This window comes from Drosophila pseudoobscura, chromosome 4 (genome assembly GCF_009870125.1).
Source record: "Drosophila pseudoobscura strain MV-25-SWS-2005 chromosome 4, UCI_Dpse_MV25, whole genome shotgun sequence".
Taxonomy (NCBI): domain Eukaryota; kingdom Metazoa; phylum Arthropoda; class Insecta; order Diptera; family Drosophilidae; genus Drosophila; species Drosophila pseudoobscura.
The window spans coordinates 3,058,892-3,074,011 of NC_046681.1; the positions used below are offsets into that span (position 1 = coordinate 3,058,892).

The 15,120-nt window shown below is 45.0% G+C and overlaps 5 protein-coding genes across 9 annotated transcripts; 2 read left to right on the forward strand and 3 right to left on the reverse strand.

Moving 5' to 3' along the window:
• Positions 1-21: 21 nt before the first annotated feature.
• On the reverse strand, positions 22-1,868 carry LOC6902741 (probable cytosolic Fe-S cluster assembly factor GL21135). 2 transcript variants are annotated; one of them, XM_002133219.3, is made up of 4 exons: positions 1,708-1,868; positions 1,535-1,630; positions 818-1,475; positions 22-744 (listed from the first exon to the last, which is right to left on the reverse strand). In XM_002133219.3, the coding sequence occupies exons 1-4, from the start codon at positions 1,768-1,770 to the stop codon at positions 128-130; spliced, it is 1,434 nt and encodes a 477-aa protein (XP_002133255.2). In that variant the 5' UTR covers positions 1,771-1,868; the 3' UTR covers positions 22-127. The 2 variants fall into 2 exon arrangements, with proteins under 2 accessions (XP_002133255.2, XP_033235845.1); XM_033379954.1 differs by having other exon boundaries at positions 1,692-1,866.
• Positions 1,869-2,999: 1,131 nt separating this feature from the next.
• LOC4816661 (uncharacterized) lies at positions 3,000-7,745 on the forward strand. The gene is made up of 2 exons (XM_015181374.2): positions 3,000-3,321; positions 7,488-7,745. The coding sequence occupies exon 1, from the start codon at positions 3,031-3,033 to the stop codon at positions 3,274-3,276; it is 246 nt and encodes an 81-aa protein (XP_015036860.1). The 5' UTR covers positions 3,000-3,030; the 3' UTR covers positions 3,277-3,321; positions 7,488-7,745.
• On the reverse strand, positions 3,313-7,831 carry LOC4816627 (insulin receptor). 3 transcript variants are annotated; one of them, XM_033379955.1, is made up of 8 exons: positions 7,760-7,831; positions 6,336-7,062; positions 6,195-6,275; positions 5,965-6,125; positions 5,772-5,897; positions 5,338-5,691; positions 4,972-5,275; positions 3,313-4,779 (listed from the first exon to the last, which is right to left on the reverse strand). In XM_033379955.1, the coding sequence occupies exons 2-8, from the start codon at positions 6,801-6,803 to the stop codon at positions 3,352-3,354; spliced, it is 2,922 nt and encodes a 973-aa protein (XP_033235846.1). In that variant the 5' UTR covers positions 6,804-7,062; positions 7,760-7,831; the 3' UTR covers positions 3,313-3,351. The 3 variants fall into 3 exon arrangements, with proteins under 3 accessions (XP_033235846.1, XP_001356288.4, XP_033235847.1); XM_001356252.4 differs by lacking the exon at positions 7,760-7,831 and having other exon boundaries at positions 6,336-7,494; XM_033379956.1 differs by lacking the exons at positions 5,772-5,897; positions 5,965-6,125; positions 6,195-6,275; positions 6,336-7,062; positions 7,760-7,831 and having other exon boundaries at positions 4,972-5,242; positions 5,316-5,457.
• Positions 7,832-9,062: 1,231 nt separating this feature from the next.
• Positions 9,063-11,402, reverse strand: LOC6902740 (CLIP domain-containing serine protease 14D-like). The gene is made up of 5 exons (XM_002133218.3): positions 11,015-11,402; positions 10,847-10,955; positions 10,581-10,765; positions 9,227-9,528; positions 9,063-9,173 (listed from the first exon to the last, which is right to left on the reverse strand). The coding sequence occupies exons 1-5, from the start codon at positions 11,385-11,387 to the stop codon at positions 9,078-9,080; spliced, it is 1,065 nt and encodes a 354-aa protein (XP_002133254.3). The 5' UTR covers positions 11,388-11,402; the 3' UTR covers positions 9,063-9,077.
• A 202-nt stretch (positions 11,403-11,604) lies between these two features.
• On the forward strand, positions 11,605-14,142 carry LOC117184018 (LIM/homeobox protein Lhx3-like). 2 transcript variants are annotated; one of them, XM_033379958.1, is made up of 7 exons: positions 11,605-11,712; positions 11,988-12,162; positions 12,280-12,491; positions 12,548-12,740; positions 12,819-12,970; positions 13,037-13,231; positions 13,322-14,142. In XM_033379958.1, exons 3-7 carry the CDS (start codon positions 12,320-12,322, stop codon positions 13,597-13,599), a joined length of 990 nt encoding a protein of 329 aa, XP_033235849.1. In that variant the 5' UTR covers positions 11,605-11,712; positions 11,988-12,162; positions 12,280-12,319; the 3' UTR covers positions 13,600-14,142. The 2 variants fall into 2 exon arrangements, with proteins under 2 accessions (XP_033235849.1, XP_033235848.1); XM_033379957.1 differs by lacking the exon at positions 11,605-11,712 and adding an exon at positions 11,768-11,885.
• The last annotated feature ends 978 nt before the right edge of the window (positions 14,143-15,120 follow it).

The following is a 15,120-nucleotide window of genomic DNA, read 5'->3' on the forward strand; positions in this document are numbered from 1 at the left end:
TCGTAAAAAAAAAAAATACTCTTTGTTTCTTCAAAATGGGGTAGCATTTTCCAGATTCAACACAATTTTAAATCGAACTAACCATACATATATGGACGTACATATGTATGTAAAACCAACCATCTAATTACCATTTAATATTAAGTGCCGTTGAGAGTTTCTCAACTGCATGGTAGCTAGTATGGAGCAGCTCATTTGACTTGTCCGTGTGGGACCCATCAAGAAAATCTCTATAGATCAGCTTCGTGTGTGCGTTGTCAGGCTGAGAGCGAGGAAGTTTCTTATACAACTCCTCAAGCTGCTGGGTTAGCTCGCGGACGTGCTGGCCAGTGGTGGGACGCACCTGGGCGCCACCATTGATGCAGCCGGAAGGACAAGCCATGACCTCAACAAAATGATAGCTGGCCCCCTTGCCTCGCTTTAGCTTTTGCACCAGATTCTGTATGTTTCGAAACCCATTCGCGATAGCAAACTTCAAAACTGTCTTGTCATCCTTTTCCAGCGAAATCTCTCGAAAGTCACGATTTCGGAGCTGCTTGAAAATCAGCTCGGTGGGTGGAGCCTCGTTAAAAAGTTCTTTGGCTGCAAATTTAAAGATGTGCTCTGCGTAACCGCCAGATAGTGTAGCCTCGTGTGACCAGACCATTGATTCCGGTCTCTGTTCCGACCAGGGCCAGTCCAGATCTGACGCTTCGTGCTCGGAAAGTGACCGTTCATCTTCGTTCAACATTTGTTCCACCTCAACTACAAGTATAAGAAATTGAAATTATTAATTTGTTTTAGTTTTTCATTTTGTTCGCTTCCATGATCCACTGACCTGAAGTAATAACACAGTCCACATCCCGCGATTCATTCACTTCACTGTAGAAATCCATGCGCGACGCTTCGAGCTTCTTGTCGTAGCAAGGCATCACTGTGACGTGGTAGATCCGTGAACCAGGTATATTCAGTTTCTCCGCTAGAAATTGCTTCACCAGCACTCCCATAATCTGTTGCGGTGAGCGCGTGGTTGCTATGTAAGGTAGTATAAAATTGCCATGTGTCTTCTCTGCGTAGCATACCCATCCAGGGCACGAAGAACTTAGCATAGTCAACTCCTCGTTGTCGCGGTATCGTTCTACGAACTCCTGCTGGCACTCCAGGAGCGCGAGGTCGTCAGCCACTTTGGTGCACAGGACATAGTCCACTCCCAGGCTGCGAAAATAGCCGGCCAAGTGTCTGGCAGTTTCTTCCGCACTTAACTGATAGCGATGGGCCAGGCTCAGAAGGGGCTGTGTGGCAATGGTGAAAACAATTGTGCGAACTTGTTCCATGTCCCCTGTGGCTTTAACTTTTGCATTTTCCCGCAATACCTTCAGTAGCTCTTCCTCGCTTTGTTGCGTGATAAGCACAGATTCGGCTGAGGTTATGCAGCCAGAGCAAGCCAGGCAATCCTGCAGAGTGATTTCCACCTTCTGCAGCTTTTGTTTGCCGCTCTAAAATACATTTTTAGGAAAAGGAAAAACGGTCCTTTGCATCCATCCACTTAACTTACCTCTGATTCCTCGTAGTACCCATCCTCCTGCACAGTGATTTTAGCTCCAGTCTTTGATGTTGCTGTCTTATCTACCGTCACTGGCTTTATACATTCCTAAGTGGATCATTGTGAAATAGCGTTAAACGTTAAATTGCTTTGAATACTGAAACCATACTTTGCTGATACCGAACCTGTGATGGTGTAATGAAATCATCTAAATCAGTGAGCTGCAGCGCACCACTGAACCTCGACATGGCTCTGATTATTTATTTTGTGTAATAAAAAAATCACCTGCAAGAAATTCGAAAACAAGGTTCACTGTTGCCAAATGGGCTATTTTATAGCTAGTTCTGCTCTTTAGAAAATCTGGCTCGAATGTCCACCGAATTGTGACCCCAATGTGGAATCCAAGCTCAGGAATAGGGACGTGACTATACTGAATATTATGCATTAAGTAATTAAATTACTACTAAATGATATTCATAAATTGACGAGATTATACTAAACATTTTTGGTTTAATAATATTACATTTACTAATTTAGAGATAAAACGGCTATTTAGTCTGCTTAAAAGTGGGAACCAGCACAGCACTGATCCAGGTTGCATTTTATACACATCGATAAATATATCATTTATGATTTATGAATTTGAAATCATTCTATTTCTCGTTTTTGGATGCGAGTGCAAATAAGTAGCTAATACTAATTATTGTAGTCTGAATTCAATTATGAGGTGAACACCACATGGTTCTTAAATTTATTTTTTTTATATATGTATGTATGTGTATAGGGAAAAAGTATATCATGTCATCCAGGTTCCAATGAATTCTTTTTATTGTCTGATATCGGGATCGAGATATATATTATATATATTCAGTCCTTGAATAAAACATTATTAATAATGTTTCAAGGCAACTTGAAAAACATAACTTGAATATTAATTTTTTAAAACTGCGTCTGTTTATTTGTGTTTTTTTATTAATGCCATCTTTATTTTATAAACAATCCAATGAAAAGGACTTCTTAAAAGTAGCCAATCTTGTAGAAAAGTTATGTGTGCAGGTCAAAAAGTCCTACCCAATATTAAACCGAATATCCAAACCGAGAATTATTATTTCCGATCATGGACAAAGAGGAATTAACCCATTGCCGACCAGTTGATATTAAAATAAATTCCACCAAAATTATGAAACTGGAAGAATATTAGCGCAGTTCACGAGAAAGATGTCGTGGTCTTTTTATTTTTTAAGTAAATACAGATCTACCTTAAGTATTTACAAACATAACTAATTTCCGCAGCTTCAGTCAAGTTACACATCTTTTTAAATGAAAGGGGGTTAGGTGGGTTAAACTATTTTTTTTCCATCGGTATAGATATGAACAAAACAAAACAAGAACTCCTTCGGTAAAATTTAAGTTGTTTATGTTATTTTATTGCATATATCCGGAGTCCGGTGTAATCCAAAAAAGTATCCATTCTCTAACGAATAGATAGTTATTACACAAAAGAAAAGATGCGACGCCGAGAACTCCAAACTATTCAACTAAAGCTATCCGAACTGAAGGAGTATGAACAAGCGAAGCTGGAGCGGATTAAGACGCGCCAGCAGGTGGTGACGCCGCGCACGCCAACCCCCCCCTCGGACAACGAGGTTTTGGCGATGCCCTCAACCAGCGTTCCAGCAATACTCCTGGCTAGTGGCGCTACTGAAACCGAGGAAGATGCTTGTTCCACGACCAAGCCCACATCGTCTATGTAACTCGCCCTGCAATCGAAGGCCTGCCTGACTTCGCTCTTGGTATTCGTAAGTTGAGATTTAATATCTGTTTTGGGCTTACATTCGATAATCATCCGGGCTGCTGTTGTTGTTGTTCTGAAAACGAACTGTTTCGAAGCCATCTACGAGGATCTCGCGATCTTCTGTATGATGGCGCTCTCGCAACCATTGTACCACGGGTACATAGCGACGGAGACCAGGCAGTTTTCGCCAGCACCGGCGCTTGTACAAAATCCACATTAGCGACAGCGAGCAGCCGAAGAGGAAGCAAACCAAAAATATGCTTATGCCGCGTGAATGAGACGAGGCTGTTTTCACCTGTGAGACACCTAGCGAGGTGTTAAGTTGCTTTGTCGGTCTACTGTGGGGAAGTATTTGCTCCTGCTCACTGCACCAAGTGATTGCCACATAAGGTGTCAGCACGTCTCCTGCGAGGGAATGTACCCGGACGGCGCATTCGCTGAAGGTTACGTTCAGCTGCGCCGCGTACACGTACTCAGCTGTGGCGTGCTGCAGCCTGGTCAGGCAGCTCATATGGCTGTCGGACAGGTTGTTGCGATAGTGTACTACATAGCTGACCACCTGCCCATTCGGCTGGACGGGCTCGGCAAAGCGAAGGATGTACTTGTTGCTGTCTGGGACACGACAGGCGGTCAATTGGGTCAGTAGGTCCGCTCCCAGTGTGTAGTTGGTGCGCTCGTTGAGCGTAGTGTGGCTACTGCATCCCAGATCGCTGCAAGCCTGAAGCTGGAGTGAATAGAGTCGATACCGCTGCAGCTGGCGGAGTTCGTACTCCGAGGTGTTGAAGGGTAGTTGCACCCTCAGCAGAGGGGCATGCTCCTGGTCCAAATCGTGACACTGATCTTGGTTATCCAGGCTGCACCGATACTGCTTTCGCATCTCTGCAATAAAGTAATGATCGTCTGCCTGTTCCGCCTGGTGTGCGCAACAATCATCGTAGTCCTCAAATGCTCGCCATTGCCCGCCATCCATATCTTGCCACAAATAGGAGGGCTGGTGGCAGTAATCGCGGCTATCGATGTAAGCCTCATCGTCCTCCAGCTCATACACAGTCAACATATAGTGATAGTGATTATGACTCTTCATACGCACTGTCAGCGAACTATCTGTTTTCCTTACAAGTTCCAGCAGCGGTGGCTGGGGTATGTCCCGTTCCGTCTGCACGTAAAGCAGATCGCTGCGTGCCTCCTGGCTGAGATCACCTCCGAAAGTTCGTAGTAGGCAGGCGTACCGAGTGTCCGGCTCTAGCTTGTCTAAAACGAAGTAGTAGTGGGTACCATTTTCGGAAAGCTCATCGGGGAAGAGAAGGCGGCGCTGCCAATTGATGCGTATGCACACTGGAGCTTCCAGCTCGCTTTCCTCTGGATAAAATACTCCTGGCGGCAATGGTCTGTGGACCAATTCAAGCTCATGGCTGGTTTGGGACTTAGGCCAGCTTAGTTTCACAGTGCGATGTGTGCGTTTCTGAAAGTGAAGATATGATTAAAACGAAGAAACGGGAGTGTGCAAATAAGCTTGCTCCAGCTACAATCATCTCTAAGACCTAAGCGTTAAACAAGGGCAGAAAGACGGACGGATGGGCGGACAGACGGAAAAATAACTATGTATGTACTTTTGAGTACCGGTTTTAATGATGTGTGGATTGACTTAGCTTACTTGTACAAATAGCAGCAACTTTGATGGACTGCAGAGAACCTCTTGGTCGCTGGTCTGCAATGAATCCAGTGACCTGTCATGAGTCACGACACCCTGGAACTCCTTCATATGCTTGTTGCACAGTTTGTTGTTGCGATGCATGAACATGCCACCCTCCACGAACTCCAGCTTACTCTCTGGCTTCCAAAGTTCGCCCAGTTGCTTGTTGTCATAGAGTATAAGAGCGTAGTGGCGATTCTCCAGAGGATCTCCATGAATCCGCTCCAAATTGCTAAGGAATTTTAGGCTTCTAAGCTGGGACGATCTACAAAAAGGCGAGATTTTACTCACTGATGACAACCTACCGTTATCCGTTGCGATGCGTACCGATATACTTTAAGGTGTCCACGTATTTCACGAATGCTGGTCAGGCTCTGGACCAGCTGTGTCTCGTTCACTTGATTGCGTATGGTTATAATCAGGCTTCCATTGACTATCTGGCAGCCACGGAGCTCCTCTGCGTCTCCAAGATTGTAAATGGTGATCGCATTGCTTGACGGTTCGGGCGAACATACACTGATACAGGCCTCCTGCGGTCCACAGCGCATGCACTCGTTCTTCTCATTGGCCCTGTAGCCACTTGGACAGAAGCCGACGCACTGAGAAACGAATGTAAAGTGGTTGTGCTTTTTCACGCACTCCTCCTGGGTGTAGCAGCGCTGATACTGCTCCAGGAGATACCTGCAAAAGGAATTACATTTAAGATGAGGCATCAAAAAATATAATTTAAAAATCGCCATCTTCGAGCCTTGCTAACTCACTTGCGTTCCGGGCACCTCTTCACACAGACGCCTTCGTCGCTGATTCCGCGACAGATCTGGCAGGCGGTTGCTGATCCGTTTTGGTGACAGCCCCCCAGACACTCGTCATGGCAGTAGTCAACTTTTCTGTACAGTGTAGCGGAATTAAATGTCATTGGCCCCATGACTTGTCAAGGCCTTTACGAGTACTTACACCTTATAGTGGGCGACATTGTCATTTTGGGACCGCTGACACTTGAACGTTGACCAGCAGTAGGAAGAGTCGCATCCCCTGCAGACACTTGTGTTGCACCTGCTGGATCCAACCATGATGTGATTCTCACCCCGGCTAAGGGTCAGAAGATCCCAATTAACCTAGTTGGGGAGGAAGGGCAAATGCAGCATTATACATGACAACTGAAACATTTCACCTGTTACACAAACCCCTTCGTGCTGACAGAGTTTGGGACAATTTCCAATGTATACATGGCCACGTTGGATTGCCACCAGCGAGGGGAATTCCAGCTGGAAGGGGAGGGAAGCGTTGATTGAAATTTCTACCTGGCATTGCTGTTATTCTTTTACGTATTCTAGGTCCGGCATATTGGTCACTCCCAGGGCGTAGTTGAGAAACAGCCGACGGCCGCGTATGACAGTCAGATTTGGAAACATTTCGTCGACGCGGGTCAGTCCTCGCACCTCCGTGAAGATCATGAATTCGGTAATTTCCTTCAGCTTCGGAAACTTGTACGTTGAGTAGTTGCAGTACGGATGGGTGGCAATGAGCGTGATCATCACGTAGCCGGTAACCACGGTGCAGTTGTCCAGCAGGTGCATTTTGCTGCACTCATTGCGAATGTCGATGCTGGTACACTCGTGCTCCGGGCCCGGAGCTGCCGCAACCGCACCCACACCCACGCCGCAGCAGACCGTGAGCACCAAAAGAATCAGACCGACAACGTTGTGGCCAAAACCCATGCTGTGATTTTGATTCTTGTTCTCTGCGTGTTGCTCTTTCTGCTGATTCTGCTGAGACCGAACGCTCCTCCACATTGCTTAGCTCTGCTTTCGATCCGATATTCTTACAGTTATGTACATATGTATGTATTGCACTTGCGCCGTCTTTCTTGCACTCTTGCTGCCGTGTGGCTAATTAGCGCGCTGGCTGGCCGCCCATCTTGATTAGCCCAATGTTTATGAGAGCGGCTCTTCGCGCTGATGTTTCAGCTCGCAATCGGGGGCGAAAAATCACACGAGTTTGCGCTCCCGAAGGGGTTTCTTCTCTTTGTTTTTGGACACTGCTGATGCTTAGCTGTCGAAAAGCTCCAGAATAAGCAAATACTTGTACTCACGCACACACACAAACAATGGAACTGGACACTAAAAATTGATGTACGTGTGTATGTAGTATACGCACGTTACACATTATTTATTTGTATGTTTTCTGTTTGTACTGTTTTATTTCTCTTTGGCTATTCATGTTATTTACTTTACGCTCTATTCCCTGTCTCACGTTTACGGGAAAAGGCTGTCCGTCTCTTTTCGCAGCGATTCAGTGCATGAGAGTGTGCGGTGCGGGCTTACCCCGAACTGGGGTGATCTCAAAACTTGCCACGGCTGAAGATCATATTGATGCGATGCGATAAGTTCGAGTCGTTTTTTTTTGTATAATACTACTTGGATTTTGTGATTTAACCAAATTTTGTAACAGCCACATATGTTTTCCTATCCTTTCAGAAACGCCTTGGACAATGACTATAACTTTGACCGCATCGTCACAATCTCTCGATCGCTGAACTACCAAATATGTACAAGTAGATGTATCATTTTATTTAACAGAATCGGGTTCTTCGAGGCTCACGGAATTTCGAACGACTGTCTGTTAGTTAGTCAGTCTGTAGTTATTAAGCACTCGTTTAATTTCTTTACTATAACAAACCCCAAACTGTTCGATGTAAGCAATCACGCAAGAATAAATCGTAGACTATGAAGAAATTTCACGACGACACCTGCAGTTTGGGGAGAATGTTCAGACGATGTGCCCCTCGCAACGATCATTTGCCGACTGGCCGTCTGGGACCGGACCTCGTCTGTCTGTGGAGAGCAAACAAATTGATTTTTCATTTAGTGTCTTATGCGGCCGACCCTGGGGTATCCAAAACAGTTGATACACTGCCACGGCGGGGCCTTTTCTGTATTACCGCATCAGACGCAGGCCGTAAATTGATTAAAAGGGCGTTTGATTTCCGAGAAAAAGTTAAGAGTCAAATTAATGCGTCGTTTGCGCTAGTGGCACCATACCTTATGCAATGGAATCGTTCTGGGCTCGGATTGATGCCCACTAATTCTCTCAGTGTAGTCTTCGGACTTTTACTGCTTCGTTCTTGGCCGCCAGCATCTGCATTCGGCTAAGAGTTTTGGCCAAGGACCAACCAGCTCATAAAACAGCTGACTCCAACAGCTGCTTGGCATTGATTGTCGGCCCCAGAATCGGTATACATACATAGACAGTCCCACACATACACACACACACACACTCACACACACACACAACACACCGACAGACAGACAGACAGCAGGAAATCAAGTCAGAGGAGTCCTATACGGTACAGAAGCATTCAAGCATTCAAGAAGTTATTAACTTTAACGAGCGGGAAAGAGAAGTTCTGACAGCATAGACTATGCTGATTCATAATATGAGCACGAAATTTGTACACACTTGAATTTGTGGCATACATACTATAGTACTATAGTACTTGAACTCTTTTTGAGCTGAAGGAAAATTGAATAAATATATCCGCTTTTAACAGACTTTGATTAGAATTGATTGGTTTCGCCCTTCAGCTATGAAGGGCTTTGCGAAATTAAATTCCGCTGATTCGATTCTGAAATTAAAAGTGGACAGTCGGAGTTTTTGCTGTCGATACGTGCGCTCTTTGAGTTATTACTAAGTTACTCTGGAAGAGAGAGAGAAAGAAAGGCCGAACAGTAAAATTGTTTTCCTTTTTCTGGCTATAATAATGATCCGACTCCAGCCCGGCCACAAAATTTCTCGACTTGCGACTTTGAGAGTAAGTGAAGCTCATTTGTATAGAAGATCATTTCATATTTTTCAAGCAGCAACGAATGGTTCGTGTCAAAGTTCAATTAATTCAATTAAATTAATTGATTGGGTGCATGCGAGTGCTCTGATCCACATATAAGATCAATGGAAGGTGCTATACAAGTACATGCACTACATATGTACCTATGTATGTATTACATATTTGAATTATAGTTTATAATGCTAAATTCACTATTGATATCTGACGTAATATAATGATTGGGTTAAGTTGCTAGTATCCAGTCGGTGAATTGTGTCACGGACGTGAAGACACTCGGCAGTCCGCCGCAATTGTCAGAGCCGAAGGACATGATGCCAATCTGTGGAAGGGACTGTTAGCTTGCAATTCCAACGAAGTACAATTCACCTGTACCTGTGAGAAGATTCCGTTCTCCTGTATGAACAGGGGCGCTCCGCCAAAGCCCTGGCAAACATCCTTGCCCTCGCCGCCGGCGCACATCCATTGTCCTTCAATCGAATTGGGAGACTCGAGGGCGCCAGTAGAGCCATAGTTGCGCAGACAGAGGTCCCAGCTGGTCAGCGGCACATCCAGATGTGTCATCTCAGGCTGGCGAATACTCGCCGTGGAAATCTTGCCCCATCCGGCGATGGTCGCCCGCTTCCCCACCACCAGGTTGGCGCGTGTCTTCTGCAGACAGATCGGCTGTGTGGCCACTACCGAGAATACATATAAATGGGAGGGAGGGCTGCTATTAATCTTAGGTCCGGCTGCTGTAGCAACATTGTTGCATGCCATGACCCATTGATTAATCCCGTGTTCGGCTCACGTTCTTTTATTGGTCATTATAAGGCAGTAAGGGTAACCAAGAACAAGTTGGCCGGCCATCTGGGTAACGCCCAATTTGGTTCGCACATAATGTGTTGCTTGCGACGTGGACACCATGCAATTAGCCAATCGATTTCGGATCTTCGGATCTTGAGTCCAGTTCAGACAGTGTAACGTCTCTTATTTGTTGTGATATTTTTGGAGTGACTGCCATAAAGTTTTACGCTTTCATCATCATGTTTCGGTTAAGGCCAATCTTTCAGTCGGCAACCAACAATTTAAAAGTATCAAGCAACAGTTCTCAAAAAGATCTCAATGGAACGAATTATTAATGTAATGTATTCTTGCGTTGTTGCTGAAAAAGATCTCGGTCTACAAGTCCTACGAATTTCCCTCTTTTTCTGCAGCCATGATCGATCGATGATTGATTAGAACGTATAAAGAATTACATTACAGCCACATAGAAAATGAACTGGCTTGAGCTTCAGGTCTCCTTCCATGTTCTACAATATATCGCAAAGCTATGCAGAATCTTGAATCCAAAGTTCGTAGCCATTGAGCCGAAACTAAAAGCTGACAATCAAAGCGGACCATTGCCCAGGTCGCGCTCAAGTCATTAGCTGCAACAGCAAGCACGCACCAAAGCCCAACGCCGCCCAATTAAGCGATCAACAGCAACCAGTAACCAGTAACCAGTAAGCCATACCCAGTCCAGTCCCCTCTTGTGGGGGATGGGATCCTAACCTTAAATTAGCGACATGCGACCCAGATGGAGGGTAAACATGGAGCATGGTCGACATTTGTGAACTTGGAGCGAGTGGATGTAGAGATGACAGAACAAAACGATTTTTAATTAACGTTGACACTGCCATGCGGAACCGCCCCCTGGGACCCCATTCACGAATACTCCTCTATCACTATGCCTCTTATTGGCACTTACCCGAGTAGTTGAGCGGCGTTTTGAGTACCAGGAGGGCAATGTCATGATGGTAGCTGCCTTGCTTGTAGTCTGGATGGACGATCACATGGCTGATGGCATGATTCACGGAGCGTGGAGCGCAGAACCCGGTGTTGGCGCAGTCCGGATCGCTGGAGGTGCCGTACTCACCCACGCGCACTGACGACCTGCAAGAGTCGAGTGAAAGTCGATTAGATCCGATAAGTACGAGTCCATCCGGTTGCCACTGGAGTCTGTGACCCACTTACAGTCGATGCCCATCGGCCTTGGCCAGCGCACAGTGGGCGGCCGTCAGGATGACACGGCGCGCGATGACAGCCCCAGCACATGGATAGGCAAAGGCTCCCGTATTGACATCTGAAATAAGCGCACATCATGGCTACTCGAATCATCAGATAACATCAGGTGCCACTTACCCTTACACTGCGTTGCAGCAGGGGTTGAATTATTTGTAAGCTTACAGATAATAATGGATATAATATGGTAAAGGGAATTATAATCCGAGCAAAAGACCCTTAATGGTTTATGCAAGGAATAATACGATCTACAAAGCGGAAGGGACAACGGTATATGTATAGTATATCTAGTGGGTCTAGGAATCGTGAAGTTTATGCGGCTCAACAAATCAGGGCTATCTACGTCACCCTTGATCAAGTTGTGCACAAGAATCCCACCAAGCTTTTTTCTGCTTGGGAAAGATGGCAATCTCACAATTGCATCCCAGTTAACTAGCGAGGTACAAATTCCTTTGACCACTTCTTTATAAACCCAAGCACGGCCATGGCCCATGGTATGGCGTCCAAAATCATGGTAATCAACTAGGGTAATTCCCTCAAGAGAACCATCGCAGAATAAGTAAGTAGCCAAAAAGTAGCTGAAACGATAAAATGTCATTTAAATGCATACATGCATTTATATAGAAGGTAATAAGACATATATACAATTTAAAATTTGAATTATTTTCAACACCAAATTTTATGAGAGAAGTATTTCAAAAGTTATAGTATTCCCTTGGATTTTTATTGGTTTCGGCTTTGATCTTAAGATCTTAAGAGTTGTATACTTTCCCTGAAATTTTTGCGTCAGAGAGAAAATGTCATCTTGAATTGAAAACGTAAGATTGCATCGGTTGCTTTGTATTTGATTACCTTTTTAGAATAGGCACTTTTCAAATAGACGACAAAAGAAAAATCAAATTTGAATCAAATTGCTCAATTACAATATTTGTTGCCTAATGAATATTGGACTGAGAAGAGTAAAAAAACGCACAAATATATAAACAAATGGGTAATCTTAAACCGATCAGAAAATTTAGAACGTTTAGCCCCACAACCAATCGCCTCAACGATTGGCCTAAACGAAAGCCACTAACAAAAGATTTCCTCACAGCCACGATACCAAAGTGCGGCGGCTGCCACGAACTGATCTTGGACCGATTCATCCTGAAGGTGCTGGAGCGGACGTGGCACGCCAAGTGCCTCCAGTGCAGCGAGTGCCACGGCCAACTCAACGACAAGTGCTTCGCCCGCAACGGTCAACTTTTCTGCAAGGAGGACTTTTTCAAGTAAGTAAATTTCTCTAATGCCAGCCGGAGTGGCTGGAGGGGCTGAAGGGACACCCCCTAGTTGAAGCGTCGCCGGTTTAATGAAAAATCTCCCCTTGCCCCATTGCCAATGTTTGGGTCGAACAGACGGTACGGTACAAAGTGTTCCGCTTGTGATATGGGCATACCGCCAACGCAGGTGGTGCGCCGGGCCCAGGACCACGTCTATCATCTGCAGTGCTTCCTGTGCGCGATGTGCTCCCGCACTCTCAACACGGGCGACGAATTCTATCTGATGGAGGACCGCAAGCTCATCTGCAAGCGCGATTACGAGGAGGCCAAGGCAAAGGGTGCGTGACGAGAGAGGTCCTTGGCAAAAGGCAATGGCTAGATTTGATTCTTGCAGGTCTCTACCTGGATGGCTCTCTGGACGGCGATCAGCCGAACAAGCGTCCCCGCACCACAATCACCGCCAAGCAGCTGGAGACCCTGAAGACCGCCTACAACAACAGCCCCAAGCCCGCCCGACACGTTCGGGAGCAGCTGTCGCAGGACACGGGCCTAGATATGCGGGTGGTCCAGGTCTGGTTCCAAAACAGGTAGGTGTCTATCTGTCAGATATCTGTCTTAAGTGGTAACGGCACTAACCTTAGTTGCATTTTCTAACAACATTACAGGCGGGCCAAGGAGAAGCGACTGAAAAAGGATGCGGGACGCACCCGATGGAGTCAGTACTTCCGCTCCATGAAGGGGAACTGTTCGCCACGCACTGACAAATTCCTCGACAAGGATGAACTAAAGGTCGACTATGACAGCTTCAGTCATCATGGTAAGTTTGTCCTCTGCCTGATAGCAGAATAAGTCATTGGTATCATTGGCCGTGTCCTCGGAACAGATCTAAGCAACGACAGCTACAGCACCGTCAATTTGGGCCTGGATGAGGGCGCCTCACCGCACAGCATACGTGGCTCCTACATGCATGGGAGCTCTAGTCCGTCACAGTACCCGCCGAGCAGTCGCTCGCCGCCGCCAGTCGGCCAGAGCCATACGTTTGGCTCCTATCCAGACAATATTGTGTACACCAATATAGGTGAGTGGCTCGCGTGCTTTCTCTACGAAAACAGAAAAGAGAGGAGTCCCCAGTCTGTGTCTAACGTCTGTTTTCCGAATCCCGGCTCAGATCATGCGCCGGGCTCTACTCTGCACACCAGCAAGTCACATCACCGCCTGCACAGTAGCAACAACGTCTCTGACCTGAGCAACGACTCGAGCCCCGAACAGGGCTATCCTGACTTTCCGCCGAGTCCCGATTCGTGGCTGGGCGACTCGGCCAGTACCAACAACACCAGCAACAACAACAACACCAGCAACAGCAACAACAACGGGGGCAGCGGCAGTGCTGGAGCCAGTGCGAATGTCACCAACGCAAACCCCGGAACGCCAAGCGTACATTACTGATACTCAAATCTGCTTTTGCGTTATTTTGAGCTGCAGTCCCGCAATCTTCTTCTCTCTGCCCAGCAACAACAACAGAAGCTGTAGCAGCGCCATGTTGAAAGCTCTCAGTAACAGCGACAGCGAAGCTAATCGGTTAACGGGAGTGAGTCAGGAGATGTGGCAACGCGGCTGAGTTAAGATTGTAGATTTCAAGTTAATGCCATTTGGGTGCGTCTTTATATTCCGATTCGTGATCGGCATACAGATCCTGATCAAGAGCGAAACATAAATATCAATTACATAGTTCTAAAATTAACAAAAGCAAGAAGCATCTCTCAACTTTTTGGGTAGGCAGGACATCTGTTGATGGGGTCCGAGTCGCCCCCACATGGCATAACCCTTACAGCCTTATTTGTTTATTTTAGATAAACAAAACCCTTACAAAATTTGCTCAAAATAATTCATTTTCTTTACTTGGTCATCGGCATCGGATCGGTGAACTGAACACAGAATACGTATTGGTACTTACCTTAAAGCTTAATTGATTACATCACATCTTGGAAAGCCGCTCTATCATTCACCATTGTAGCCCTGATATTTAATTGTAAATAATGTATATTTGTGTATAGTGAATGAACTCTAAAACTGAATTTTAAATTAAATTAAGTCTGTATAGCCATAGCGTCAAACAAATGCGGAGTAGGGTAGTAGAGCGAAATATGCATTCGAGCCCAAAACAAGTTATTTATTGCTTTATATAGGAATACAACAAAATTGCATAGGAGAAATATCAATTACGAAAACGTGATGTCGTATTTATATCTAAACCCAAAAACGAAAAATATTTCAACAGAATAGAAATGTCAGTAAAAAAGCAACTACGTAAAACAAATGATAAAACGAATGCGATGAAATAAATTACTATTTGACACATAAGAATAAAGACACAAAATTTGTTAATTATCGAGTTTAATTATAGTTTATCGAACAATTTTGTTCGAATTGTGATATGCGGAATTTCAAAACCTTTTTGGCGGAATCTACTTAGAATTTTTCCAAGCGATTTAAGTTTAGTTTTTTTTTTTATTTTTCATTCAAAAACTTTTATCTACGCTACGCAGATTGTGAAGTGAAAAAATGTTTCTATATTTTCTGAGGTATGTATTATGTATTGTGATTTGCAAGGTATCTGCGAGTAACAGCCTTCTGCTGGTGTCACACGGTCCACTTTATCTTGCTGCACCTAATTGCATCGCCACTTGAAAGATGCATTGCATATCAACGTCCAGATTATACAGCTTTCGAAAGGAATAAAAATGTTGTGCTACTCTTAACGATGGGATACCAAAATATGTGTCTTTAAGGCCAGACAATTAAAACTGACAAGCCAGCTGAAAAATAGCACCAAGAATACAAAGATGCTGGTAAAAATTAAAAAATATAAGAAGTCAACTTTTGCAACAATGGTGTACCTGAACTGAACAGTGACAATAATGAATTTTAAATTTTTTTTGACTAAATAAAATTAAATTTAAATGTTTT